This window comes from Bombina bombina, chromosome 2, assembly GCF_027579735.1.
Source record: "Bombina bombina isolate aBomBom1 chromosome 2, aBomBom1.pri, whole genome shotgun sequence".
NCBI classification, from domain to species: Eukaryota; Metazoa; Chordata; class Amphibia; order Anura; family Bombinatoridae; genus Bombina; species Bombina bombina.
In genome coordinates this window covers 329,774,753-329,802,499 of record NC_069500.1, presented here as the reverse complement: position 1 = coordinate 329,802,499, position 27,747 = coordinate 329,774,753, and the positions used below count along the sequence as shown (strand labels likewise).

Below are 27,747 nucleotides of genomic sequence, written 5' to 3'. Positions count from 1 at the left end.
GTTTGAGACATCTCGAAAAAAAAAAAAACATTTAAACAAAATATCAAATTTCCCCAAAATAGCAGTTTCAGGAATGGGAAAAATGCTTATATAAAAAACAAAAGCAAATATAACCCTCTGTAACATATAAAAGAGAGCAAAAGAGGGAGAGACTTAATATAACCAAATTTTTGGCGCCAAAAATGCCGCCCACAAAGATGACGCAAATGCTGAGAAAAAAAAACTTTTGGCGCCAAGGTTAACAGGAAATGACACGATTTGCGTCATAACTGGCAAAAGAATTTGCGTCAACAAAGACGCAAGAAATGACGTGACGCGCATCACAACAGACGCAACTTTCGCACACAAAAAAATTTGCGCCAAAAGAATGACGCAATAAATAGAAGCATTTTGTGCCATTGCAAGCCTAATTAGCTCGCGAAAATTTGAAAAAACAAGACCGAAGTTACAACTAGCTGGAACCACAAGTAAGAAAAAAATTTACTAAATTTCTGCCAAACATAATTTTCCATGCTGAAACTGTTAGACTGCAAAGTGAAATAAACATAGACCTGACTCATGGCAAATATATGCAATATATATTTATAACTTTAAAACTATAAAATGCCAAACATAGCTGAGAGTGTCTTAAAAAAAAATATATACTTCCCTGAAGACACCCATCTACATATAGCAGACAGCCAAACCAGTACTGAAACATATCAGCAGAGGTAATGGTAGAGGAGTATAATGTCGATCTGTAAAGGGAGGTGGCAGATGAATCCCCACGACCAAATTTACAAAGAGCCTTAGAATAGATTTCCCATAGGTGAAAACATAGCATCGTTAGGCAAATACTCCCTCACATCCCTCAGACAAACACTGTACTTTGAGAGGAACTGGGCTTCAAAATGCTAAGAAGCGCCTTTCACAAGAAAAAAGAAATAAAGCATCTTCAAAGATCACATAAGCACTCGCTGGGCTTCAGTCATCTGTGAAAAAAAAAAATTTATTCTGTGACGTTTCGGGACAACAAACAGTCCCTTCTTCTGACAAACAAGAAAAATATGGCAGCCCTATATAGGCCAGTGAAACCCTCCCCCAATCAGTGAACCAATAAACAAGATGAATGTGTGAGAACAGAAGAAATAAGTCTTCTGATAGGACAGTGATACTGTTAAAACCCGCCTGATAGGCTAAGGACATAAGTGATTATAGTAAATGAAACAGTGTATATATGTGTAACCTTAATGTGCATAGGATAAAATCAACATTCTGGGTCCACAATATGTCAATCTGTAATCTAATCAAAACTCAGCCATATTAAATGTACAAACACGGAACCTAAACTAATGTTGTATGGAAAACATCTTGGACCAATTAAAACAGTGCATACAAATTTTATCCTATGCACATATAACTAAACATGAGCACTGATGCTGCAAATTATAATGCAGAAAACCATATTGTGGGTTATAAAATACACCAGAGATTCACACCTCCAAATAAATGCACATAGTGGATTCAACCACTAAAATAAAAACGCCCCTCACTGCTGATAGGTTCTACCACGCTGTCACAACAAAATCACAACAAATCAATCAGACCTGCACAAATCATTCATCTGTATATCGTATTTTAAACTCTCCTCATATTATGCTTCCTCATAATCTCCATATAAAAGAATGCCCCTTACAGTAAGCATAATCCCAACCGTGGGCTTAGATTACTACTAATTGCTGTCATCAGCACATTTATTATTACAAGTCTAATTGCTGAATATTACACTTTTTACCCATTCCTTATTTTTGGTTTGGTCTTAATTTTGCACACAGCCACTTGCGATTGGTGGCCTCACAGGGGAGGGTGTAGTGGGCCTATTTAAGTTTGATAATTGCACTCTTTGCTTGTCAGAAGAAGGGACAGTTTTGGTCCCGAAACGTCACTACAATAAAATTTTTGCTTTTGCTATCTAAAGTCCAGAGAGTGCTTGAAATCATTTGTATATATATATATATATATATATATATATATATATATATATATATATATATATATATATATATATATATATATATATATATATATATATATATATATGGAAAACCGGGCTCCAACCTGCTGCGGAGCGCATATCAACGAAGAATCTAGCACAAACTTACTTCACCACCTCCACAGGAGGCAAGGTTTGTAAAACTGATTTGTGGGTGTGGTGAGGGGTGTATTTATAGGCATTTTGAGGTTTGGGAAACTTTGCCCCTCCTGGTAGGAATGTATATCCCATACGTCACTAGCTCATGGACTCTTGCTAATTACATGAAAGAAACGTTTTTTTACTTGCATTTTTCTGCAGCTAAGGGAAGAGGCTGCTAGATCTTGTTCCTTTAAAAAACGGCTCCATTGCTCAGGTCTGGTTATACACTGATTAGCCTGCCTGTGTTTAATCACACAACAGACTGTATCATCATCATCAAACTAAGTTTAATGAACAAAAACGTGTTTTACTTGCCTTTTTCTGCAAACAGTTCTCTGCATTGAGTCTGCAGCTAAGGGAAGTGGCTTCTAGATCTTGTTCCTTTGAAAGTTGATCCATTGATCATGTCTGGCTTGCTTTTCTTTGCATGTGTTTGCTGCAACACAAGCGGACAGCTCCATCTACTGGCTATTTTAATGTATGCATGTGCTAATGCTTTTAATAGCAGTCAATGCTTTTCAATAGGAAAAAAAGGGTCGTAAACCGAGGGCCACCTGTATATATATTTTTTTTTTATTATTTTTTTTTCAATACTGCCTAAAATTGGTAAATAAAAAGGACCGTTTAGTGGTTACTTTATTTTGTCTTAAATACTAAAACAATATTAGCAATAAAAACACTCATCAGCAGACCAGAAAAACACTGAGCAGTGGAAATCAGCAAGAGACTGCCGACTGGATAACGGACAGGGACAAATATCAATGATGTGAACTCTGACGCATACAGCACCATCCAACAGTTTAAAGAACATGAAATAATCTGCCTAGATTGTGGCTACCTTTTATAGAGGAGAAGATTCTAAACTACTAATCTTCCAGTCTTCGTCTCTCTTTATAGGGACATCTTCACTAATCACTACTTGAGAGATCCAAGATGTTAACACAAATTACAACACTCACTTAGAAGAGGTAGTATAACTGCAAAAGACCAAACTGAAATTCTCAAAAGTAAGGCTAAATAACTTGAGGCAGAAAGGAATCCTGAGGTGCTGGACATACAGTATGTGGAAAAGACACCCCAAGCAAAATATAAAGGTAAAACATGAATCATGTGGACCCTTCACTTGAAAGGCCACAACCCTAATTTCAAATAAGGAATCACTTGTTTCCCTAGTTTACACCTGCACCATAAGAACCAGATCAATTCTAGTATTGAGGCCTACTATAAAGCATGCATCTCTCTTTATTTCATTAAAGGGATATGAAATACCTCATGTGAAAAAGGAAATTACTTTTTTAAATGAGTGTTCAAACTCTCCTCTTAATGGTGAAAAGTTGGCCCATATTACACACATGTGCAGTGTTTGATGAGAGAGTTGGCGCTTTTAAAGCACCTAACCTCCCCCCATAAAGCAGGTGGGGGTATTAAACTCCATTTTGGAAATAGAGCAGCCCCTCATAATGCAGTTGCATTATAGGTGATTGCACAAGATGAGCAGTTTGTTTCATGTTTTCACTTACCCGGTTGCAATAATTCCCCCTTGGGGAAAAAATGTACAGCACAGTCCATTTGTGACAGGTGCAACAGACACAGGGTTTTGTAGCTCTAATGACCATATTCTGAGAAACCTGTGAGAGCAAAAATACATAATACAGTAAGTCAATTATTAATTAACTACAAATTTCAATTTATTTTACGTCAACCATCAAAATGGAAAATGGAGTTAATAACCTGCTTTAATTATTTTAACAGTTAAACCTCTAAATTTGTACCTGTTTCTAAGCCATTACAGACAGCCTCCTATCACATGCTTTTTTATTAGCTTTTCACAACAGAAAACTGCTAATTCATGTGGGCCATAAAGATAATATTGTGTTCACGCCAGTGGACTTATGCAAGAGTCAGCACAACCAGGGGCAAAACTACAGGGGGTGCAGAGGTTGCAACTGCGACTGGGCCCCTGGGGGCGGGGGCCCAGCTTAAAAAAAAAAAAAAAACAGTTGACCTGCCACTGCCTGCACTGATATCATGCGAGTGTGACATGATGCTTCACTAGTGTCTCTGACTACAGGGGTTAGTGTTTCTGTTTTACCCATTGGTGTGGGTGTGTGTATATGTGTATGTATGTGACTGTGTGTATTTATGCATGTATGTGTGTATGTTTGTTGAACCAGCAAATTACAGACCTTGTTACTACAGCATGGAAGGGGCAGGGGGTATACAGTGTCACTATATACAGTTAGGGTTGCCCCCTCAGCCATGTTTTCCTGGACACTTATGAGCTACACATTCTGCAGGGTATGCAGGGAGGAACATTTAGTGTGTTTCTGGACAGCACTATTCATATTCCTCCCTGCAGCATGTGTAACTTATAAGTGTTCTGTATTTTAAGGGACGGGTGGCAACCCTAATATACAGTACAGGGGGGGGGGGGCTGGACCATATCACTGACCACTGTGGTCACTTTATAAAGTACTGGGGAGGGTAGGGTCAGGCCAGCAATCTCACCGGCAGATTACAGACTCACTAACTCACTTTATACAGTACTGGTGGGTTAAACAGTGTCACTATATACAATCATAGGGGGCCAGACCATCTCACAGACTGTGGGCACAGGGTACCTCCTTTTGCAGACATGTAATCTGATTCACATTTTTTTTTCTGTGTTTAAATTTAAAAAATAAAATAAAAAAAATGTGTGTGTGTGTGGTGGGGGGGGGGGGGGGCCTTCTTAGATTCCTGCCCTGTGATTTCTAGGTACGCCTTTGAGCACAACCCAGCACTAATTGGCTAAAATGGAAGTCCATAGAAAATCGATAAAAAGTCAGGGGGGTTCAGAAGATGTTTAGATACAAGGTAATCACAGGTAAAAATAATATTATTATAATTGTTGGTTATGCAAAACTGGGGAATGAGTAATAAAAGGGATTATCTGTATTTTAAAACAATAACAATTCTATTGTAGAATGTCCCTTTAACGGTTTTAAACTTTAAAATTTATGAAACCATGCATCTGAAACTTATTTTTATAATACACAACATATGGATTATACATTCATATGGACCGCACACATACATTCAGATTATGTTTAGTTTTAACTAAAATGTCCCATTGGTTTTTTCAGTGGTCCCATAAATAGTCCCAATAAATGTATACAATTATTTAAATTTGTATATTGTAAAACTAAGCGAATAAACGTCAGTAGTTATTTATTCAAGTAGAATTATAGCGGGCTAGTTTACAAATTGAGCAGTACTTAGCTCTCGCGCGAGAGCGTAAAGTTTGCTAGAAGTAATCTTTTTGCACGTCAGGTAGCAAACACATTTCAAGTTAAAAGTAAAGTTTTTGCACAAGCAAAAACAGAAACGCACTAACCAAAAGTCTTCAAATATCACAACCACGTTAATGTAGTCTCCCCAAAGACTTCAATGGAGAGCACAGAAGAAAAAACATAATTTATGCTTACCTGATAAATCAATTTCTTTCATGGGGGTGAGAGTCCACAATCCATTGCTCCTGGGGTTCCCATTCCCCAAGAACCCTATAAAACCCCTCCCACCTCACACATACCTCAGTCGTACAGCCAAGCAAAGTGAGTTAAGAAAAAGGAATAAGAGCCATAAAAGGAGTGGGGAAGACGTGCCGAAGTAAAAACTAACCCCAAAAACAAAAGGTGGAGTTCTCATGGACTCACCACAATGAAATAAATTAATCAGGTAAGCATAAATTATGTTTTCTTGAGAGTCCACGATCCATTACTCCTGGGAACTAATAACCAAGCTGTGGAGTCCACGAGTAATAACAAAGGGAGGGATTTAAAAAACTTTTTTGCAGAGAAATTAAATCCACAACCCCAAGTTCCAAGAAGAAACAGAAAGCTCTCTGGTAATGTTGTCTGAAGAAGCAAACTTAGGCAAAAAATCAAATTAAGTCCGTAAAACAGCCTTATCCTGATGAAAAATCAGCTAATGAGAGTCACAAGAAAGAGCAGATAACTCAAACTCTTCTAGCAGAAGAAATAGGCAAAAGAAATGACACTTAACAAGAATGTAGTTTATAATCCACCTTATGCATGGGTTTAAAAGGAGGCCCTTGCAAAACCCTTAGTGTCAAGTTAAGATCCCATGGAGGAAAAATTGGCTTAATTACAGGCTTAATACGCACCAGAGCCTGAACAAAACTGAATATCAGAAGTTTAGCAATCTTTATGTAGAACAAAACTGAAAGAGCAGACATCTGCCTAACCAGAGAAATGACAGATAGGCCCTTATCCAGAACATCCTGCAAGAACTGCACAATCCTAGAAATTTTTAAAGAATGCCAGGAAAAAGCATGATCTATACACCAAAAAATAAAGGACTTCCAGACGGTGTGATAGACTCTTCTAGTTACAGGCCCACCAGCATTAAAATCAAGGGTTCCATTACAGAATCAGATAAACCTCTATGTCTACTAAACATTCAATCTCCATGCCATCAAGTTTGAGACTTGAAAACCGGATGGAAAAACTGAAGTTGAAACAGAAGGTCTGACCGCAGAGGCCAAGGAGGGCCAGCTGGACATATGAACCAAATATGCATACCAAATCCTGTGAGGCCACGCTGCGGCAATCAGGATTACAGATGACTTCTCTAGGCTTATCTTGGAAATTATCCTGGGAAGAAGTACCAGGTGTGAAAACAGATAAGCAAGCTGAAAAGACCAAGGAACTACTAGAGCATCCACTAACTCTGTCTGAAGATCCCTGGACCTCGCAAAGTACATTGGAAGTTTGTTTAAATAGGAGGCCATCAGATCTATCTCTGGGAAACCCCAAAGATCCACAATCTGATTGAACACATCTAGGTCAAGAAGAGACTACTCCTCTGGATGTAGAGATTGACAACTGAAGAAGTCTGCTTCTTAGTTCACCCCTTGAATATAGATCGCTGAGACTAGACAAGAATTGGTTTCTGCCCATGACAGAATTCTTGAAAAGTGCACAAAATTCTAAAACATTGTTTTGTAACCTCGCTTCCCAAGGATCCCAAAACCCTTGTGCTGTCAGAGACCCCCAAACAGCTCCCTAACCTGAGAGACTTGCATCTGTAGTGATCACAGTCCAGGTAGGATGAGCAAAAGAAGCCCCCTGAATAACAAACTGACAATCCAACCAACAAGTTAGAGAGACTGACTTATACTGGGATCCAAAAATATCTTTTAAAAGACAGTTGAGTATAATCTCTGCACCATTGGCACAGCATACAAATCTTAAGAGACCTCACGTGAAAACAAGCAAATGTAATTGCATCTGAATCTGCAATCATGAGACCTCCATGCTGTTGAAGAAAGAACAAGAGTTGGCTGGTGTGACATTCTGAAAGAAAAAAAAAAATGAATATGGAGCTTGAACCCAAGATGTTGTCCAGGTATGGAAACACTGTAATACCCTGAGACCCCAACACCAACAAAAGAGCACCCAGGACCTTTGTGAATATTCTTGGAGCTGTAGCCAGACCAAATGGAAGAGCAACAAACTGAAAATGCCTGTCCAGAAAGGCAAAACCTTCCTCTTTAAGCCTTGTTCTGAATCCTATTCAATATCCCTGAGAAACTATATTTAGAACCCAGGGTTTTGTCCCTGCAACCAACTATGGAGGGTTTATGATACATCTCCCATGAGGTGAAAAAAAAATAATATTAAAACCCATATATATCCCTCTGACAAGCACTGTACTCGGAGGGGAAACCGGCCTCAATATAGACGGAAAACCCTACTTTCTGAAGAATCAAATGCACATCTTCATTTTTCAACCACCTCCAGTGGAGGCAAAGTAAAGTATGTGTAAGGGGTTTTAGACAGCTCTTGGAGTCTGGGAATCTTTTCCTCTTCCTAGTGGTAGAGAAGAGTAATTCCCCGGAGAAATGAATCATGGACTCTCACCACCTGTATGAAAGAAAACCTAACAGTTATCGCGTGCACACTAACCCAACAGGAGTTATTAAAGGGACATGAAACCAAAAAATCTTCTTTCATCATTCAGATAGCATATACAAATTTTAAAAACTTTCCAATTTAATTCTATTATTTAATTTGCTTCCTTCTCTTGTTATTCTTTGCTGAAAGGTTTATCTAGGAAAGCTCAGGAGCAGCAAAGAATCTAGGTTTTAGCTGCCGATTGGTGGCTGCATATATATATACACCGAATGTCATTGGCTCACCTATGTGTTCAGTTAGAAACCAGTAGTGCATTGCTACTACTCCAACAAATGATACTAAGATAGTTAAATCAGAAAATTGTATTCTCTATCTGAATCATGAAGGAACATTTTTGGGTTTCATGTCCCTTTAATATTTCACATTTCAATGTTCTTCACAAACAGAAATATTTTATTTTTATTGTAAATATAAAACTTGTGAATAGAGGTGCAAAGCCTCTAGGAAAATAAGGCAACTATTGGGAGATCAAATAAGGGATGACTAATACAATCAGCAAAAATGTCCCGTTGTCCCAGCTGCAGACAGCACAGCAGCACTATCAGAAAATGTACAGCCCTAGAAAGTCAGGTACAGATAAGGAAACGGGAAATACTAGAAGGCACTGACATAGCATGATAAAGGGAGCAATCCCGAAACGTTGTTTTCTGTAACTTGTGCTTATATGAATAAATATTTCTGCAACTCTTTTGGACTTAGAAACATAGTGGATGTGTTAATTTTGCTTGCATAGGAAGATACTACTAAGAGTATTTTACATGTTAATAAATAGGTGCTTCTCTGTCTAAAGGAGTAAAAATAAAATGTATGCTTACCTGATAAATTTATTTCCGGACATGGAGCGTCCACAACGTCATTTTAATTACTAGTGGGATATTCAATCCTGGCCAAAAGGAGGCGGTAAAGAGCACCCCAGCAAAGCTGTTAAGTGTCACTTCCCTTACCCATAACCCCAGTCATTTCCCCAATGGGAAATGGAAAAAGAAGATAACACAAAAGGTGTAGAGGTGCTTGAGGTTTAGTAACAAATTACTGTCTAATCATAAGGGTAGGGCCATGTCCGGAAAGAAAAATTTATCAGGTAAGCATACATTTTATTTTCTTTCCTAAGACATGGAGAGTCAACAACGTCATTCCAATTACTAGTGGGAACCAATACCCAAGCTAGAGGACACAGAATGAACAGGGAGGGAGAACAAGACAGGTAGACCTAAACAGAAGGCACCACCACTTGAAGAACCTTTCTCCCAAAAGAGGCCTCAGCCGAGGCATAAGTATCAAATTTGGAAAAAGTATGCAGAAAGGATCATGTTGCCGCCTTGCAACTCTGTTCCAAAGAAGCTTAATTTTTGAAAGCCCCAGAAGAGGAGACAGCCCTAGTGGAATGAGCTGCAATTCTCTCAGGAGGCTGCTGTCCAGCAATCTGATAAGCAAAACAAATACTTCTCAACCAGAGGGAAAGAGATGTAGAAGTGGCCTTCTGACTAGTGATCCACCGAAATGGAAATTCTGGACCAAACCGAACCTGAAAATCCGGGATGCACTTGGCCGAAATATGGAAGCGACCAATTACCTCCATGCTTTGAGCCACTGATGGCCGAACAGACTGTAGAGAGAGGCAAGAAGAGAGAAGTTTGGATTTTCTGACCTCCGTCAGAAAAATCTTCATAGATGGGGAATCTATGATTGTCCCTAAGAAACACACCCTTGTAGCTGGAAGAAGGGAACTCTCTTCCAGATTCACTTTGCATCCGTGGGAACGTAGAAAAAAAAGGAAATTTATGCTTACCTGATAAATTGATTTCTTCTACGATACGACGAGTCCATGGATTCATCCATACTTGTGGGATATTATCCTCCTGCTAACAGGAAGTGGCAAAGAGCACCACAGCAGAGCTGTATATATAGCTCCTCCCTTCTCTCCACCCTCGTGGATTCGACCAAAGATATAGGAAGAGAAAAGAAAAGCTAAAAGGTGCAGAGGTGACTGAAGTTTTGAAAACAAAAATATAATCTGTCTAAAATGACAGGGAGGGCCGTGGACTCGTCGTATCGTAGAAGAAATCAATCTATCAGGTAAGCATAAATGTCCTTTTCTTCTACTAGATAAGACGAGTCCACGGATTCATCCTTACTTGTGGGATACAATACCAAAGCAACAGGACACGGATGAACGGGAGGGACAAGACAGATACCTAAACAGAAGGCACCACTGCTTGAAGAACTTTTCTCCCAAAAATAGCCTCCGAAGAAGCAAAAGTATCAAATTTGTAAAATTTGGAAAAAGTAAGTCGTAGCCTTACAAATCTGTTCAACAGAAGCATCGTTTTTAAAAGCCCATGTCGAAGCCACCGCTCTAGTAGAATGAGCCGTAATTTTTTCAGGAGGCTGCTGTCCAGCAGTCTAGTATGCCAGACGGATGATGCTTTTCAGCCAAAAAGAAAGGGAGGTAGCCATAGCTTTTTTACCCCTATGCTTTCCAGAATAAACAATGAATAGAGAAGATGTTTGACGGAAATCCTTGGTCGCTTGTAAGTAAAACTTCAAGGCACGAACCACATCCAAGTTATGTAACAGACGTTCCTTCTTAGACGAAGGATTAGGACACAAGGAAGGAACAACAATTTCCTCATTAATATTCTTATTTGAAACAACCTTAGGAAGGAATCCAGGTTTAGTATGCAAAACCACCTTATCAGAATGGAATATAAGATAAGGCGAAGCACAATGTAACGCAGAAAGCTCAGAAACCCTTCAAGCAGAAGAGATGGCAACTAAGAACAAACCTTTCCAAGATAAAAGCTTAATATCCATGGAATGCATGGGTTCAAACGGAACCCCTTGAAGAACATTGAGAACTAAATTCAAACTCCATGGCAGAGCAATAGGTTTAAACACAGGCTTGATTCTGATTAAAGCCTGACAAAAAGACTGAACGTCAGGGACATCCACTAGACGCTTGTGTAGTAAAATTTAAGGAACTAGCGGATAATCCCTTCTCCAATCCTTCTTGGAGAAAGGACAAAATCCTAGGAATCCTAACCCTACTCCATGAGTAGCCCTTGGATTCGCACCAATAAAGATATTAACACCATATCTTATGGTAAATTTTTCTAGTGACAGGCTTTCGAGCCTGAATCAAAGTATCAATGACCGACTCAGAGAATCCCCGCTTAGATAAAATCAAGTGTTCAATCTCCAGGCAGTCAGCTGCAGAGAATTTAGATTTGGATGTTGGAACGGACCTTGGATGAGAAGGTCCTGTCTCAATGGCAGTTTCCACAGTGGCAGAGATGACATGTCCAAGGAAGTTTGGCATTCTGACGAGATGCCATCAGATCCAATTCCGGTGTGCCCCATTGATGAATCAATGACGCAAACACCTCCGGATGGAGCTCCCACTCCCCCGGATGAAAAGTCTGACTACTTAGAAAATCCGATTCCCAGTTCTCTACTCCTGGGATATGCCGATAGGTGGCAAGAGTGAGTCTCTGCCCATCGGATTATCTTTGAAACCTCTATCATCGCTAGAGAACTCTTTGTTCCCCCTTGATGATTGATATATGCTACAGTCGTGATATTGTCTGACTAGAATCTTATGAATTTGGCCAAAGCCAACTGAGGCCACGCATGAAGCGCGTTGAATATTGCTCTCAGTTCCAGAATATTGATTGGTAATAGGGACTCCTCCTGAGTCCAAACACCCTGAGCCTTCAGGGAATTCCAGACTGCACCCCAGCTAAAGAGGCTGGCGTCCGTTGTCACTATGACCCATGCTGGCCTGCGGAAGCACATTCCCTGGGACAGATGATCCTGTGACAACCACCAAAGAAGAGAGTCTCTGGTCTCTAGATCCAGATTTATCTGAGGAGATAAATTTGCATAATCCCCATTCCACTGTCTGAGCATGCACAGCTGCAGTGGTCTGAGATGAAAGCGAGCAAACGGAACAATGTCCATTGCCGCTACCATTAACCCAATGACCTCCATACACTGCGCCACTGATGGCCGAGGAATGGACTGAAGTGCTCGGCAAGTATTTAGAATCTTTGATTTTCTGACCTCCGTCAGAGGAATTTTCATGTCTACCGAGTCTATCAGAGTTCCCAAGAATGGAACTCTTGTTAGAGTAATTAGTGAACTCTTTTCTATATTCACTTTCCAACCATGAGTTCTTAGAAATGCCAACACCATGCCCGTGTGAGATTTGGTCAGGTGATAAGTTGACACCTGGATCAAAATATCGTCCAGATAGGGCGCCACTGCTATGACCCGCGGCCTGATAACCGCCAGAAGAGACCCTAGCACCTTTGTGAAGATTCTGGGAGCTGTGGCCAACCCGAAAGGAAATGCTACGAACTGATAATGTTCGTCCAGAAAGGCGAACCTTAGAAACTGATGATGATTCTTGTGGATAGGAATGTGAAGATACGCATCCTTCAGGACCACGGTGGTCATATATTGACCCTCCTGGATCATAGGTAAAATTGTTCGTATAGTCTCCATCTTGAACGATGAGATCTAAAATCGGTCTGAAGGTTCCCTCTTTCTTGGGAACCACAAACAGATTCGAGTAAAACCCCTGTCTCTGTTCTAGTTTTGGAACTGGACAAATTACACCCATGGTATAGAGGTCTTTTACACAGCGTAAGAATGCCTCTCTTTTTGTCTGGTCTACAGACAAACGTGAAAGATGAAATCTCCTTGAATTCTAGTCGATACCCCGGGTCACAATTTCTAATGGCCAGGAATCCTGAACATCCCTTGCCCAAGCCTGAGCGAAGAGAAAAAGTCTGCCCCCTACTAAATCCGGCCCTGGATCGGGGGCTGCCCCTTCATGCTGTCTTGGTAGCAGCAGCGGGCTTCTTAACTTGTTTACCTTTATTCTAGGCCTGTTTAGGTCTCAAGACTGACTTGGATTGTGCAAAATTCCCCTCCTGCTTTGTGGCGGAAGAGGAAGCAGAGGGTCCACCTTTAAAGTTTCGAAAGGAACGAAAATTATTTTGTTTAGCCCTCATCTTAACAGTCTTATCCTGAGGTAGGGCATGACCTTTACCTGTCAGAAATGATTTCCTTCAGTTCAGGCCCAAATAAGGTCTTACCTTCAAAATCTAAGCTTTTAGCTATTCCTTTTAATGATACATCAGCAGACCAAGATTTAAGCCATAACGCTCTACGCGCTAAAATGGCAAAGCCTGCATTTTTCGCCGCTAATTTAGCCATTTGAAAAGCGGTATCGGTAATAAAAGAATTAGCTAGCTTGAGAGCCTTAATTCTATGCAAAATATCATCTAATGGGGTCTCAACCTTAAGAGACTCCTCTAGAGCCTCAAACCAAAAATCTCTGATGAAGCGCATGTACGCATGCGCGAAACACGTCAGATAGGAGCTTACCTTGTGTTCAATGTCAAAGCCTGTGCCTGAATAAACTACTTTTGGACCCACTGAGAGACTCCACCTCTTTTTTCCTCACCTCAAACCAAAAAGCTGCTGCAGTAGTAACTGGAACAATGCACGCTATAGGTTGTAGAAGAAAACCCTGATGAATAAACAATTTCTTTAGAAGACCCTCTAATTTTTTATCCATAGGATCTTTGAAAGCACAACTGTCCTCAATATAGTTGTAGGCTTAGCTAGGGTAGAAATAGCTCCCTCCACCTTAGGGATCGTATGCCAAGAATCCAGAATGGTGTCAGATATGGGAAACATTTTCTTAAAAGTAGGAGGGAGAGAGAACGGAATGCCTGGTCTATCCCATTCCTTAGTAACAATGTCCGAAATTCTTTTAGGGACTGGAAAAATGTCAGTGTAAGTAGGTACCTCTAGATATTTATCCATCTTACACAATTTCTCTGGTGGTATTACAATAGGGTCACAATCATCCAGAGTCGCTAAAAACTCCCGGAGTAACAGGCGGAGGTGTTCAAGCTTAAAGGACATCATGTCCGAGTCTGTCTGAGGTAATACATTTCCTGAATCTGAAAGCTCTCCCTCCCAGCAATTCCCCGACCCCCAAATCAGAACACTGTGAGGGTACATCGGAAATGGTCAAAACATCAGAGAGCTCAACATTTACCTTTATACCGGACCTACTGCGCTTACCTTATAAACCCGGCAGTTTAGATAACTCTGTAAGGGTAGTAGACATAACTGCAGCCATATCTTGCAGAGTAAAAGAATTAGACGCACTAGAAGTACTTGGCATCGCTTGAGTGGGCGTTAAAGGTTGTGACACTTGGGGAGAATTGGATGGCATAATCTGATTCTCTTCAGACTGAGAATCATCCTTAGACATACTTTTATCACCTAAAATATGTTCTTTGCAATGTAAGGCCCTTTCAGTACATGAGGGACACAATGTAAGTGGGGGTTCCACAATGGCTTCTAAACACATAAAGCATTGACTTTTCTCAATGTCAGACATGTTGAACAGGCTAGTAATAACCACAAAAAGTCTTGAAAACACTTTATTGAAAAAAGAACAATTTTGAAAAACGGTACTGCGCCTTTAAGAAGTAAAAAAGCGCACATTTTTTCCAAATCTGTTTTAAAATGCTATAACGCTCACAATTATAGCATATAACTATCTTATATTGTAGCCTAAGATTGTACCACAAGTAAGGGACAAATTAACCCTCTATAAGCAAAACGTTATTCCAAAACGTTATAAAAAGTAAATTAACAACCCCCTGAACCTCGCCACAGCTCTGCTGTGGCGCCTACCTGCCCTCAGGGGTCTGAGAAATCTCCCTATGACTCAGTTAGCCTATGTCTTCAGTTTGCTGCCTTGATGTGAAGATCAACTGCGCATCTGAGACGCGAAAATTAGGCCCCACCCATCAAATCAATGTTTCCCAGCCTAAAAAAACGCTATGAAGCGGTATAGGAACTAGCCATGTGGGTTCTTGCATCCCAAATAACAATATAAGCCATGAGAAACCCTCCAGTATAAAGCCCAGTTACAGTGAACATAAAAATGTTTCTGCAATAAAACGTTATGTTGCCCCAGTGTCTAACCATGCTGCCATCCTTTGCTGCATTAGCCCAAAAACATCAACACACAGGTCTCCAGTAAAACCCCTTCTTATATATAGGATTACTGCTTAGCCCTTCCCTCATGGGAACTATGTCAGCCTGTTCTGAAATATCACATTCTCTCCAGAAATAAATGACTGAACATACCTCAATGCTTGTAGCATGAAAAACGTTCCCCACACTGAAGCTTCTCTAGTACTCCTCAGCCATTCTGTGGGAACTCATCTGGATCTTAGTGACAACTGCTAAGATCATCAACCTCCAGGCAGAAATCTTCCATCTGCTGCCTGAGGAAAAATAGTACTCACCGGTACCATTTAAAATAAAGTCTTGCTTGAAGAAAATAAAAACTATCAATTTAACACCTCTTTCACGTTACCTCTTCCTATTACTAGTATAGGCAAAGAGAATGAATGGGGATGGAGAGAAGGGAGGAGCTATATATACAGCTCTGCTGTGGTGCTCTTTGCCACTTCCTGTTAGCAGGAGGATAATACCCCACAAGTAAGGATGAATCCGTGGACTTGACATAACTAGTAGAAGAAAACAAGATCTCTGTATGAGAGTTTGCTTGTTAAAAAGATGGTGCCTGAACCAATGTCGTCCAGGTAAGGCGCCATCACAATTCCCTGAGACCTGACAACTGCCAAGAGAGCCCCCAGAACCTTTGAGAAAATTATGAGAGCTGTGGCAAGGCCAAACAAAAGAGCAACAAACTGAAAGTGCTTGTCTAGAAAAGCAAATCTAAGGAACTGGTGATGATCCCTGTGGATAGGAACATGAAGATACGTGTCCTTCAGGTCTATGGTCATCATGAACTGACCCTCTTGGACCAAAGGCAGAATGGAAGGAATGGTTTCCATTTTGAAGGACGGTACCCTGAGAAACTTGTTGAGACACTTTAGGTCTAAAATGGGTCGAAAAGTTCCCTCTTGTTTGGGAACCACAAACAGATTTGAATAGAATCCTAGACCCTGTCCCCTCACTGGAACTGGAACAATCACTCCCAGGGAGGAAAGGTCCTTAACGCAGCTTAAGAATTAATCTCTTTTTACCTGATCCACAGATAGAAGAGAAATCTGTCCCTGGGAGGACAAAATTTGAATTCTCTCTTGTAACCCTGAGGTACTATGTCCACAGCCCAAGGATCTGGGACATCTCGTATCCATGCTTGACAAAACAAGGAAAATCTGACCAGGGGCAGACCCTTCATGCTGACAGTCTCAGATGAGGGCTTTTTTAAATTGTTTATCCTTATTTCAAGGATGATTGGGTCTCCAAGAGGACTTGAAGTTACGAAAGGAACGAAAATTAGAATTCTGATGTCCCTTAGGTCTATTCGTCTTGTCTTGTTGTAGTAGAAATAACCCCTTTCCACCAATAATTTCAGAAATGATCTCCACCAGACCAGGACCAAACAGGGTCTTACACTTGTAGCGACAATAGCTTGGACTTGGAGGTAACATCAGCTGACCAATATTTCAGCCACAGAGCCCTGCGGGCTAGGACAGTGAAGCCAGACATCTTGGATCCAAGTCTAATGACTTGCATGTTAGCACCAGAGATAAAGGAATTGGCTAGTTTGAGAGCCTTAATCCTATCTTGGATCTACTCCAATGGGAACACCTCAAAAATCAATTCAGACAAAGCATTGCACCAATAAGATGCTGCACTTGTTACTGTGGCAATACAAACTGCAGGTTGCCATTGTAGACCCTGATGAACATACATTTTCTTTAAATAAGCATCATCCTGAGAGACATTAGGCTCAGAAACAAGTAACTTGTCTTTACATTTTAAGGCTTTTTCTAAACATGAGTAAAAAAATTGCATAGGTAAGACAATTTGGGCCTCCAACCATAAGCATTTATCAAAAGGAACAGACTCCTGTTCATTATACATAGCTGATAAAGGCCCAAAAAGTAAGGAATGTCAATTTAAGAAAAAACATAATTTATGCTTACCTGATAAATGTATTTATGGTAAGTCCACGGAATCATCAATTACTAGTGGGAATATCACTTCTGGCCAGCAAGATGCGGCAAAGAGAACTGCACCAAAGCTGCTATATATGTTACTTCCCTTACCCATAATCCCCAGTCATTCAGCCGAAAGAAAAATGGAAAAAGAAGATAACACAAAAGTGTTGAGGCGCCTGGGGTTTTAGAAAAAACAGAATTTATGCTTACCTGATAAATTACTTTCTCCAACGGTGTGTCCGGTCCACGGCGTCATCCTTACTTGTGGGAATATCTCTTCCCCAACAGGAAATGGCAAAGAGTCCCAGCAAAGCTGGCCATATAGTCCCTCCTAGGCTCCGCCCACCCCAGTCATTCGACCGACGGACAGGAGGAAAAATATAGGAGAAACCATATGGTACCGTGGTGACTGTAGTTAGAGAAAATAATTCATCAGACCTGATTAAAAAACCAGGGCGGGCCGTGGACCGGACACACCGTTGGAGAAAGTAATTTATCAGGTAAGCATAAATTCTGTTTTCTCCAACATTGGTGTGTCCGGTCCACGGCGTCATCCTTACTTGTGGGAACCAATACCAAAGCTTTAGGACACGGATGAAGGGAGGGAGCAAATCAGGTTACCTAAACGGAAGGCACCACGGCTTGCAAAACCTTTCTCCCAAAAATAGCCTCCGAAGAAGCAAAAGTATCAAATTTGTAAAATTTGGCAAAAGTGTGCAGGGAAGACCAAGTCGCTGCCTTACATATCTGATCAACAGAAGCCTCGTTCTTGAAGGCCCATGTGGAAGCCACAGCCCTAGTGGAGTGAGCTGTGATTCTTTCAGGAGGCTGCCGTCCGGCAGTCTCGTAAGCCAATCGGATGATGCTTTTAAGCCAAAAGGAAAGAGGTAGAAGTCGCTTTTTGACCTCTCCTTTTACCAGAATAGACGACAAACAGAGAAGATGTTTGTCTGAAATCTTTTGTAGCTTCTAAATAGAATTTTAGAGCACGGACTACGTCCAAATTGTGTAACAAACGTTCCTTCTTTGAAACTGGATTCGGACACAAAGAAGGTACAACTATCTACTGGTTAATATTTTTGTTAGAAACAACCTTTGGAAGAAAACCAGGCTTAGTACGCAAAACCACCTTACCTGCATGGAACACCAGATAGGGCGGAGAACACTGCAGAGCAGATAACTCTGAAACTCTTCTAGCAGAAGAAATAGCAACCAAAAACAAAACTTTCCAAGATAACAACTTAATATCTATGGAATGTAGAGGTTAAACGGAACCCCTTGAAGAACTGAAAGAACTAGATTTAAACTCCAGGGAGGAGTCAAATGTCTGTAAACAGGCTTGATCCTAACCAGAGCCTGAACAAATGCTTGAACATCTGGCATAGCTGCCAGTCGTTTGTGTAGTAAGACAGATAAAGCAGAAATCTGTCCCTTTAGAGAACTCGCAGATAATCCTTTATCCAAACCTTCTTGCAGAAAGGAAAGAATCTTAGGAATTTTTATCTTATTCCAAGGGAATCCCTTGGATTCACACCAGCAGATATATCTTTTCCATATTTTATGGTAAATCTTTCTAGTTACCGGTTTTCTGGCCTGAACCAGAGTATCAATCACCGAATCTGAAAACCCACGCTTTGATAGAATCAAGCGTTCAATCTCCAAGCCGTCAGCTGGAGGGAGACCAGATTTGGATGTTCGAATGGACCATGAACAAGAAGGTCCTGTCTCAAAGGTAGCTTCCATGGTGGAACCGATGACATATTCACCAGGTCTGCATACCAAGTCCTGCGTGGCCACGCAGGAGCTATCAAGATCACCGAGGCCCTCTCCTGTTTGATCCTGGCTACCAGCCTGGGAATGAGAGGAAACGGTGGAAACACATAAGCTAGGTTGAAGGTCCAAGGCGCTACTAGTGCATCCACTAGAGTCGCCTTGGGATCCCTGGATCTGGACCCGTAGCAAGGAACCTTGAAGTTCTGACGAGACGCCATCAGATCCATGTCTGGAATGCCCCATAATTGAGTCAACTGGGCAAAAATCTCCGGGTGGAGTTCCCACTCCCCCGGCTGGAATGTCTGACGACTCAGATAATCCGCTTCCCAGTTTTCCACACCTGGGATGTGGATCGCAGATAGATGGCAGGAGTGATTCTCCGCCCATTGTATTATTTTGGTTACTTCTTTCATCGCCAGGGAACTCCTTGTTCCCCCCTGATGATTGATATATGCAACAGTCGTCATGTCTGATTGGAATCTTATGAATCTGGCCTTTGCAAGCTGAGGCCAAGCCCTGAGAGCATTGAATATCGCTCTTAGTTCCAGAATGTTTATCGGGAGAAGAGACTCTTCCCGAGACCATAGTCCTTGAGCTTTCAGGGATTCCCAGACCGCACCCCAGCCCACTAGACTGGCGTCGGTCGTGACAATGACCCACTCTGGTCTGCGGAAGCTCATTCCCTGGGATAGGGGGTCCAGGGATATCCACCAACGGAGTGAATCTCTGGTCTTCTGATCTACTTGAATCACTGGAGACAAGTCTGTATAGTCCCCATTCCACTGTTTCAGCATACACAGTTGTAATGGTCTTAGATGAATTCGCGCAAAAGGAACTATGTCCATTGCTGCAACCATCAACCCTACTACTTCCATGCACTGAGCTATGGAAGGACGTGGAACAGAATGAAGAACTTGACAAGCGCTTAGAAGTTTTGACTTTCTGACATCTGTCAGAAAGATCCTCATTTCTAAGGAATCTATTATTGTTCCCAAGAAGGGAACTCTTGTTGACGGAGACAGAGAACTTTTTTCTATGTTCACCTTCCATCCGTGAGATCTGAGAAAGGCCAGAACGATGTCTGTATGAGCCTTTGCTTTTGAAAGGGACGACGCTTGTATTAGAATGTCGTCCAAGTATGGTACTACTGCAATGCCCCTCGGTCTTAGAACCGCTAGAAGAGACCCGAGTACCTTTGTGAAAATCCTTGGAGCAGTGGCTAATCCGAATGGGAGGGCCACAAACTGGTAATGTTTGTCCAGAAAGGCGAACCTTAGGAACTGATGATGTTCTTTGTGGATAGGAATATGTAGGTACGCATCCTTTAGATCCACGGTAGTCATAAATTGACCTTCCTGGATAGTGGGTAGAATCGTTCGAATGGTTTCCATTTTGAACGATGGTACCCTGAGAAATTTGTTTAGGATCTTTAAATCCAGAATTGGTCTGAAGGTTCCCTCTTTTTTGGGAACTACGAACAGATTTGAGTAAAATCCCATTCCTTGTTCCGTCATTGGAACTGGGTGTATCACTCCCATCTTTAACAGGTCTTCTACACAATGTAAGCATGCCTGTTTCTTTATTTGGTTTGAGGATAAGTGAGACATGTGGAACCTTCCCCTTGGGGGTAGTTCCTTGAATTCCAGAAGATAACCCTGAGAAACTATTTCTAGCGTCCAGGAATCCTGAACATCTCTTGCCCAAGCCTGAGCAAAGAGAGAGAGTCTGCCCCCCACTAGATCCGGTCCCGGATCGGGGGCTACTCCTTCATGCTGTTTTGTTAGCGATAGCAGGCTTCTTGGTCTGTTTACCCTTGTTCCAGCCTTGCATCGGTTTCCAGGCTGGTTTGGACTGTGAGGCATTACCCTCTTGCTTAGAGGATGCAGAATTAGAGGCCGGTCCGTTACTGAAATTACGAAAGGAACGAAAATTAGACTTATTCTTGGCCTTGAAAGGCCTATCTTGTGGGAGGGCGTGACCCTTTCCCCCAGTGATGTCTGAGATAATCTCTTTCAATTCTGGTCCAAAGAGAGTTTTACCCTTGAAGGGGATGTTAAGCAATTTTGTCTTGGATGATACATCCGCTGACCAAGACTTTAGCCAAAGCGCTCTGCGCGCCACAATTGCAAACCCTGAATTTTTCGCCGCTAATCTAGCTAATTGCAAAGCGGCATCTAAAATAAAAGAGCCAACTTAAGTGCGTGAACTCTGTCCATAACCTCCTCATATGGAGTCTCTCTACTGAGCGACTTTTCTAGTTCCTCGAACCAGAACCACGCTGCTGTAGTGACAGGAACAATGCACGAAATGGGTTGAAGAAGGTAACCTTGCTGTACAAAAATCTTTTTAAGCAAACCTTCCAATTTTTTATTCATAGGATCTTTGAAAGCACAACTATCCTCGATAGGAATAGTAGTGCGCTTGTTTAGAGTAGAAACTGCCCCCTCGACCTTAGGGACTGTCTGCCATAAGTCCTTTCTGGGGTCGACCATAGGAAATAATTTCTTAAATATAGGAGGGGGAACAAAAGGTATGCCGGGCTTCTCCCACTCCTTATTCACTATGTCCGCCACCCGCTTGGGTATAGGAAAAGCGTCGGGGGGCACCGGAACCTCTAGGAACTTGTCCATCTTGCATAATTTTTCTGGAATGACCAAGTTGTCACAATCATCCAGAGTAGATAACACCTCCTTAAGCAGTGTGCGGAGATGTTCTTATTTAAATTTAAATGTCACAACATCAGGTTCAGCTGTTGAGAAATTTTTCATGAATCTGAAATTTCCCCATCTGACAAAACCTCCCTCATGGCCCCTTCAGATTGGTGTGAGGGTATGACAGAACAATTATCATCAGCGCCCTCCTGCTCTTCAGTGTTTAAAACAGAGCAATCGCGCTTTCTCTGATATGCAGGCATTTTGGATAAAATATTTGCTATGGAGTTATCCATTACAGCAGTCAATTGTTGCATGGTAATAAGCATTGGCGCGCTAGAAGTACTAGGGGCCTCCTGCGTGGGCAAAACTGGCGTAGACACAGAAGGAGATGATGTAGAACCATGTCTACTCCCTTCATCTGAGGAATCATCTTGGGCAATTTCATTATCTGTGGCAGTACTGTCCTTACTTTGTTTGGACGCTATGGCACAATTATCACACAATTTTGAAGGGGGAGACACATTGGCTTTCATACATATAGAACATACCTTATCTGAAGGCACAGACATGTAAAACAGGCTTAAACTTGTCAAAGCACAAAAACCGTTTTAAAACAAAACCGTTACTGTCTCTTTAAATTTTAAACAGAGCACACTTTATTACTGAATATGTGAAAAAATATGAAGGAATTGTTCAAAATTTACCAAAATTTCACCACAGTGTCTTAAAGCATTAAAAGTATTGCACACCAATTTTCAGAGCTTTAACCCTTAAAATAACGAAACCGGAGCCAATTACAGATTTAACCCCTATACAGTCCCAGCTACAGCCTTTGCTGTGACTTTACCAAGCCCAGAGGGGAATACGATACCAAATGACGCCTTCTAGGAACTTTTCCAACTACTTTCAGGTCCTCACACATGCATCTGCATGTCTTGCTCTCAAAAACAACTGCGCAGTAATGGCGCGAAAATGAGGCTCAGCCTACAACTGGGAAGGCCCTTCCTGACTGGAAAAGGTGTCTAACATAGTGCCTGACGTTAAAAAAGTTCCCCAAGTTTATAAGTGTGAATTATCAGCATAAACATGTATAAAATGTCCAAATAAAGCAATCGATTTAGCCCATAAAAGTGTCTACCAGTTTTATAGCCCATATTAAGCCCTTTATTCTGTTTGAGACTAAGAAAATGGCTTATCGGTCCCCATGAGGGGAAATGACAGCCTTCCAGCATTACACAGTCTTGTTAGAAATATGGCTAGTCATACCTTAAGCAGAAAAGTCTGCTAACTGTTTCCCCCAACTGAAGTTACTTCATCTCAACAGTCCTATGTGGAAACAGCAATCGATTTTAGTTACTGTCTGCTAAAATCATCTTCCTCTCACAAACAGAAATCTTCATCTTTTTCTGTTTCAGAGTAAATAGTACATACCAGCACTATTTTAAAATAACAAACTCTTGATAGTAGAATAAAAAAAAAAAAACTACAACTAAACACCACATACTCTTAACCATCTCCGTGGAGATGTTGCCTGTGCAACGGCAAAGAGAATGACTGGGGTGGGCGGAGCCTAGGAGGGACTATATGGCCAGCTTTGCTGGGACTCTGCCATTTCCTGTTGGGGAACAGATATTCCCACAAGTAAGGATGACGCCGTGGACCGGACACACCAATGTTGGAGAAAATAACAGTCTTAAATAAAGGGTGGGACATAGACTCACCATATCGGGAAATAAATAAATTTATCAGGTAAGCATAAATTATGTTTTCTTTCCTGTTTTCTTTCCTATGGTGACTCCACGTAATTATCAATTACTAGTTGGAATCAATACCCAAGCTAGAGGATACAGATGATAAGGGAGGGACAAAACAGATAGACCTAAACAGAACGCTTGAAGAACCCTTCTTAAAAAAGAAGCCTTAGCTGAGGCAAAGGTATCAAATTTATAAGACTTTGAAAAAGTATGCAAAGAGGACCAAGTTACAGCCTTGCAAATCTGTTCCATAGAGGCTTAATTTTTAAATGTCCAGCAAGAAGAAACAGCCCTCGTGGAATGAGCAGTGATTCTCTCAGGAGGTTGCTGTCCAGCAGTCTCATAGGCCAAACGAATAATACTCCTTAGCCAAAGAGAAAGTAGTAGCTGTACCCTTGCGCTTCCCAGAAAAACAAACAAAGCAGAAGACTGCCGAAAGTCCTTAGTCGCCTGAAGATAGAACTTCAATGCATGCACAACATCTAGGTTGTGCAACAAACTCTCCTTAGGAGAAGGATTAGAAAACCACAATCTCCTGATTAATATTCTTGTTTGAAACAACCTTAGGTAGGAAACCTAATTTAGTACGTAAAACCACCTTATCAGAATGAAAAATAAGATAAGGAGAATCAAACTGCAGAGCCAAGAGTTCCGAGACTCTCCGAGCAGAAGAAATAGCAACAAGAAACAAAACCTTCCAAGATAACATCATTATATCTAAGGAATGCATAGGTTCAAACGGAGCCTGCTGTAAACCTCTAAAAACAAGGTTAAGACTCCAGGGAGGAGTAACGGCTTAAGGCCTAATCCTAACCAAGCCTGACAAAATGATTGCATGTCTGGCGCATCCGCCAAATGCTTATACAACAAAATAGACAACGCAGAAATCTGACCATTCAGAGTACTAGCTGGCAAACCCTTCTCCAAACCCTGCTGGAGAAAAGACAAAATCCTAGGAATCCTGACTCTACTCCAAGGAGTAGCCTCTGGATGCACACCAATTCAAATATTTACGCCATATCTTATAGTAAATCTTTCTTGTCACAGGCTTACAAGCCTGAATCATGGTCTCAATGACTGACTCTGAAAACCCACGCTTAGATAAAAACGTTCACTCTCCAAGCAGTCAGCTTCAGAGAAATGAGATTTGGATGAAGAGAAGGACCCTTCCACGAAGGGAGTCTCCACGGAGGTAGAGACGACATTTCCACTAGATCTGCATAACAGATCCTGCGAGGCCACACCAGTGCTATGAGAATCACTGACGTCCTCTCCTGCTTGATCCAAGCAATGACTCTTGGCAGGAGAGCGAACAGAGGAAATATGTATGCTAGACTAAAATTCTAAGGGACCGACAGAACATCTATCAAGAAAGCCTGTAGATCCCTTGACCTTGAGATGTACCTCAGAAGCTTGGCATTCTGCCGAGAAGCCATGAGTTCTAGCTGCGACCAATTGAGGATTAAACTGGAAAATACTTCCGGATGGAGTTCCAACTCCCCTGGATGAAAGGTTTGCTAGCTCAGAAAATGCGCTTCCCAATTCTCTACTCCTGGGATGTGGATCGCAGAAAGACAACAGTTGTGAGACTCCACGCACTGGATTATCCGGGTCACTTCTGTCATGGCCAAGGAACTCAGAGTTCCCCCCTGGTGGTTGATGTACGCCACCGATGTTAAGTTGTCCAACTGGAACATGATAAACGCGGCTGAGGCCAGGCGAGCATTGAAAATCGCTCTCAGTTCTAGAATGTTTATAGGGAGAACTGACTCCTCCCGAGTCCAGAGACCCAACCTAGAAGGCTGGCATCCGTGGTCATGATCACCCAGGAAGGTCTGCGAAAATCAAGTTCCCTGGGAGAGGTGTTCCTGAGACAACCACCACAGAAGAGTCCTGTGTCGCCTGATCGAGTAATATTTGCAGAGACAGATCCGCATTGTTACCGTTCCATTGCCTTAACATGCATAACTGCAGAGGTCTGAGATGGAACAAAGCAAACTGAAAGTACACCTCCATACATAGAGCAACTGGCGGCCAAGGAGAGGACAAGACAAGAGTCGAAGATCTTTGTTTTTCTGACCTCTGTCAGAAATATCTTCATTAGTAGGGAGTCTATTATGGTCCCTAAAAACACTGATTCAAGCCACAAGAGTAGAGAACTCTTTCTCAGATTTACCTTAGAACCGTGGTAGCGAAGAAAAGGCAACAAGATCTATGTATGAGAGTTTGCTTGTTGAAAAGACGGCGCCTGAACCATAATGTCTTCAAAAAATAATGCCCCGAGACCGGATCACTGCCAAAAGAGCCCCCAAGACCTTTGTGAAAATTCTGGGAGCTGTGGCAAAGCCGAAAGGAAGATCCACAAACTGGAAATGATTGTCTAAGAAAGCAAACCTTAGAAACTTGATGATCCCGGTGGACGGGGGGGTCTCGTGCTGATGGTGGGCGCCCTGGATTGATTTCCCCAACCGGTATTCCATGTGCTGGACTGTCATTGGGCAGGGTCAGACTGATATGCTACAGGATATTTTTTCTCTGTGAAGGGGCATAGTGTGCTAAAAGAGTATGCACCCTAAAATGAACAGGCACGGAAGTTTTTCTAGATTTTGTTCTGTCTCAGCTGAGTACATCTCTCACTCTTTTTATATTTATGCAAATTGCTCTTGGGTCTCCCTAAGAGTAAAAGGGGAAACCAGATGTGGATTCTTTGCACACATGCCCTTAGAGAGATGCGACTGCACCTCACTGACGAGGCCCACAGAAGGCAGAAACGATCGTCTGGGGTTGTTGTTTCTCTTGTTCAGAGAAGAATTGCCTGGTATTTTGGTGCTGGGCTGTCCTTGGGCAGGGTCAGACTGATATGCTACAGGATATTTTTTTCTCTGTGAAGGGGCATAGTGTGCTAAAAGAGTATGCACCCTGAGTGGCACCCTAAAATGAACAGGCACGGAAGTTTTTCTAGCTTTTGTTCTGTCTCAGCTGAGTGCATCTCTCTCTCTTTTTATAGGTATTCCATTTAAGTCTGATAAGACAGATACACCAATTCCATGCCGAAGTGTCAGCCTCGGCTGTGTATATCACTCTCCACCTCTGCGTCAACTAAAACCAGAAGGGGGACTGGAGGGCATAACCCGATGGGAAAATATTGCAAGATCTCAGGAAAAACTCCTGTCCATAAGACAAAACCGTATCCAAGATCCACCCTGGTGTCTACACCAGCAACTCCGGTCTAGATCCAACTTTGAGGATCGAAAAGACACGATAAAAACCCAAAAAGGTCTATTAGCAGGCGAAGGTAAGAAACCCATAAAAGTCAAGACCCGGGAACTACTGTAAAATCTGTAAGCAGGATACTGCCACCTTAGCCCACAGATCCCAAGAAGGAAACCTAGGATCAGAACGAGGTTTACTGTAAGATACGGTTTCTAAGAACCAGTTTGCTCAAAAAGGATGAACCAGGAAGGACATCCTTCTTCCTAACCAAAGGAAGGGAGAACCTTACAATCTCCAACGAAAAGAACTAATCAGCTCTGCTTAAAAATTCTATAACCCAATTAGGACGGGAAGACCATCCCCCTATTAGGGCATGCACCAACAGAGAAAAATATTCCCACAGTGCGAAAGATACCAGGACAATGACTCCAAAACTTCCCTTTCTCTGAGAAGACAATTGCCCAGAAAGAAGCCTAGTTCCGCCCTCTAGGACCCCTAAGATCCATATGATCCAGTATAAAGCACCCACCCCAGATAAACCTAAACAGGTCCAGTCTGTTAACTAAGATAGATGGGCCTGCTGTACCTGAATCTTGAAGAAAAAACTCCTTCTCCTAAGTAGAAAGAAGGAACAGACCTGACTAGTATTCACAACAGGTCCTACCTGTCATCTAGGATACAATGCATCTTCCGGAACACTGCCGGGCTAAAATGAAACTTCTTAAAGGGACAATGAACCCAATTTTTTTTTCATGATTCAGATAGAGCATGCAATTTTAAGCAACTTTCTAATTTACTCCTATTATCTTCGTTCTCTTGCTATCTTTATTTGAAAAAGGAATCTAAGCTAAGGAGCCAGCAAATTTTTGGTTCAGAACCATGCACAGCGCTGGTTTATTGGTGCTGTCCAATCAGCAAGGACAACCCAGTTTGTTCAACAAAAATGGGCCGGCATCTAAACTTACATTCTTGCTTTTCAAATAAACATACCAAGAGAATGAAGAAAATTTGATAATAGGAGTAAATTAGAAAGTTGCTTAAAATTGCATGCTCCATCTGAATCACAAAAGAAAAAAATTGTGTTCAGTGTCCCTTTACGTTCCAACAAAACTAGAACAACTGAATAATCAAATTAAAGAAATTGAGCTCAGAGGCTTAAAATTTTCCTCTAGAATATCGGGGGAACTA

The 27,747-nt window shown here is 41.6% G+C and overlaps 1 protein-coding gene across 1 annotated transcript in view; it reads right to left on the bottom strand.

Annotated features, from left to right (window-relative positions):
• The window catches only part of WSB2 (WD repeat and SOCS box containing 2), a 152,604-nt gene that overhangs the window by 37,495 nt on the left and 87,362 nt on the right, over positions 1-27,747 (bottom strand). Inside the window, exon 9 of the mRNA XM_053701682.1 lies at positions 3,694-3,801. Coding sequence (XP_053557657.1) covers positions 3,694-3,801 — 108 coding nt within the window. The remainder of the gene's footprint in view (positions 1-3,693; positions 3,802-27,747) is intronic.